Source organism: Anoplophora glabripennis, unplaced genomic scaffold, assembly GCF_000390285.2.
Source record: "Anoplophora glabripennis isolate ALB-LARVAE unplaced genomic scaffold, Agla_2.0 scaffold29, whole genome shotgun sequence".
NCBI classification, from domain to species: domain Eukaryota; kingdom Metazoa; phylum Arthropoda; class Insecta; order Coleoptera; family Cerambycidae; genus Anoplophora; species Anoplophora glabripennis.
Genome location: NW_019416257.1, coordinates 1,529,835 through 1,531,635, shown reverse-complemented (window position 1 = coordinate 1,531,635; position 1,801 = coordinate 1,529,835). Strand labels below are relative to the sequence as shown.

The 1,801-nt window shown below is 30.3% G+C and overlaps 1 protein-coding gene across 1 annotated transcript in view; it reads left to right on the top strand.

Moving 5' to 3' along the window:
* Window positions 1-214: 214 nt before the first annotated feature.
* LOC108908721 (4-hydroxyphenylpyruvate dioxygenase) overlaps window positions 215-1,801 on the top strand; it is a 10,358-nt gene continuing 8,771 nt past the window's right edge. Inside the window, exon 1 of the mRNA XM_023457277.1 lies at window positions 215-302. Within this exon, the coding sequence (XP_023313045.1) occupies window positions 300-302 (3 nt within the window). The 5' untranslated portion in view covers window positions 215-299. The remainder of the gene's footprint in view (window positions 303-1,801) is intronic.

The window sequence follows — 1,801 nt, the reverse complement described above, 5'->3', positions numbered from 1 at the left end:
GCAATACCGAGAACGAAATAAAAATACCATTTCAGTAAACAGAGGCAATGATCATTTTCTCAACGTCAAAAAATCCAGTTTTGCAGGCACAAGTCTGCATAAATTCCATGTCCAAGGATACTGTAACAGGTATCTCCCTCTCAACTATCACAAACATATTTCCATTCCTTTAAAACTGACTAATTTACATTGGAATTAATAAAAGTTGTTGTTTATCACAAAGCTTATATAAAGGCAACGTCGCAGTTCCGTATCAGTAATTTCAGCATAAATTTTGCGAATGGTGGTGTCCTGTGAGCATGGTGAGTGACCATTGTACAAAAAATTTTAATTTAATATTCATAATACGAGATTTATTTCTGAATTTACTTAGTTTAATAGAGCGTTCTTGCAAAGAAATTCGAATAAAAAAAATCCGCCGCAAACTTGCTGAAGGAGGCTGAAAATTAATTTAACGTTAAGGGTAGGTTGTGCTGAGCTGAAATAAAGCTTTTCACGACATTTCGGCTGATGCAATGTGTTCGCGTATATTGCATCATCTTGCCTCATGTCGAACCTATCCAGTGTACCAGTGTAGCTTCTCAAACGGCAAATATTGGCTTATATTAAAATAAATATAATTACAAATGTTTTCCAGGGGTTTAATAATGTATAAGGGGCGTCGATTTTCGTATTAAATTTATTTGAATGCGTGTGGGCACTCCTCAATATCACATATGTTATTAATTTAATTATTTATGTGTGTAAACTACGCAGTTTTGTGTATTGGAATGTATAATCGATGCATTTTAAAGACATATTAATTTTGTTAATTTAAACAAAGAAAATAGATTCTTTTATACGGGTATCTTTTGTTTCTTTTTTTACCATCTCTTATATTTTTTTAAATGACAAAGTATAATGTTTAATGTTTTAACATAAATTTTGTAATTACCTAATTTGTTACTAATATACATTATAGCTTATTTTTCTACTTATATCTACTATGTGTTGTCCATTTTATACCTTTTGATGCTCGCGCAACTATGAAATAAATCGGTAAAAATTTATTCCTGAATAAAATTACGCATGAATGATTAATAAAAATGTAATACCTACGTTTTACATTTTATATTTTAAGCCTACGGAATGTTGCAATATTCCACACATAAAATTATACAAAAGTGATTACATTCCATACGATATTCGTTGGGACAGAATTTAAGGAAAACATTTTTCTTTGCTGCGTTGTTTTGAACTTGAGCCCATATCATTTCAATGGTGTGAAAAAGTTTATTATTTTTTAGTTATTCTCATTTATTTTCACGTTTTCAACACCTTTGCGGACCTATTATATTCGACACAGGGTGATACTTTTTTGAAGACACTACCCCGAAAGTTCATTTTTTTAATTTTAACCAATGATTTTTTTACCCTGTGAATTTTTTTCATTCTTGTATGCTTAGATGATACAACACAATACAATTTTGTAATACCTACTCTTGTAAGTCTATCTTCTGAATGAAGTAATTACGAAGTATTCTAATTATGTCCCTAACAGTAATAGTCCAGACGGTATCTGTTTCGAAGAGTCCATATTTAGATTAATCGTTTTTTTGGCTTTTTGGCTTTAAAATATCACTAAAAGTGAAAATTTTTCTATGCGCATAAAAAAAAACGTGGGCTTAACTTTTGCCGGCACAATATGTTAAAAAAATTCGAAAAATGTCATATTTTTCTTCCTATTTAATTATGTATCTTTTCAAGAGTTGATTTTAGGCGAAAATGGAAAAGGGGACAAATTTTTGCCTAAAATCAACTC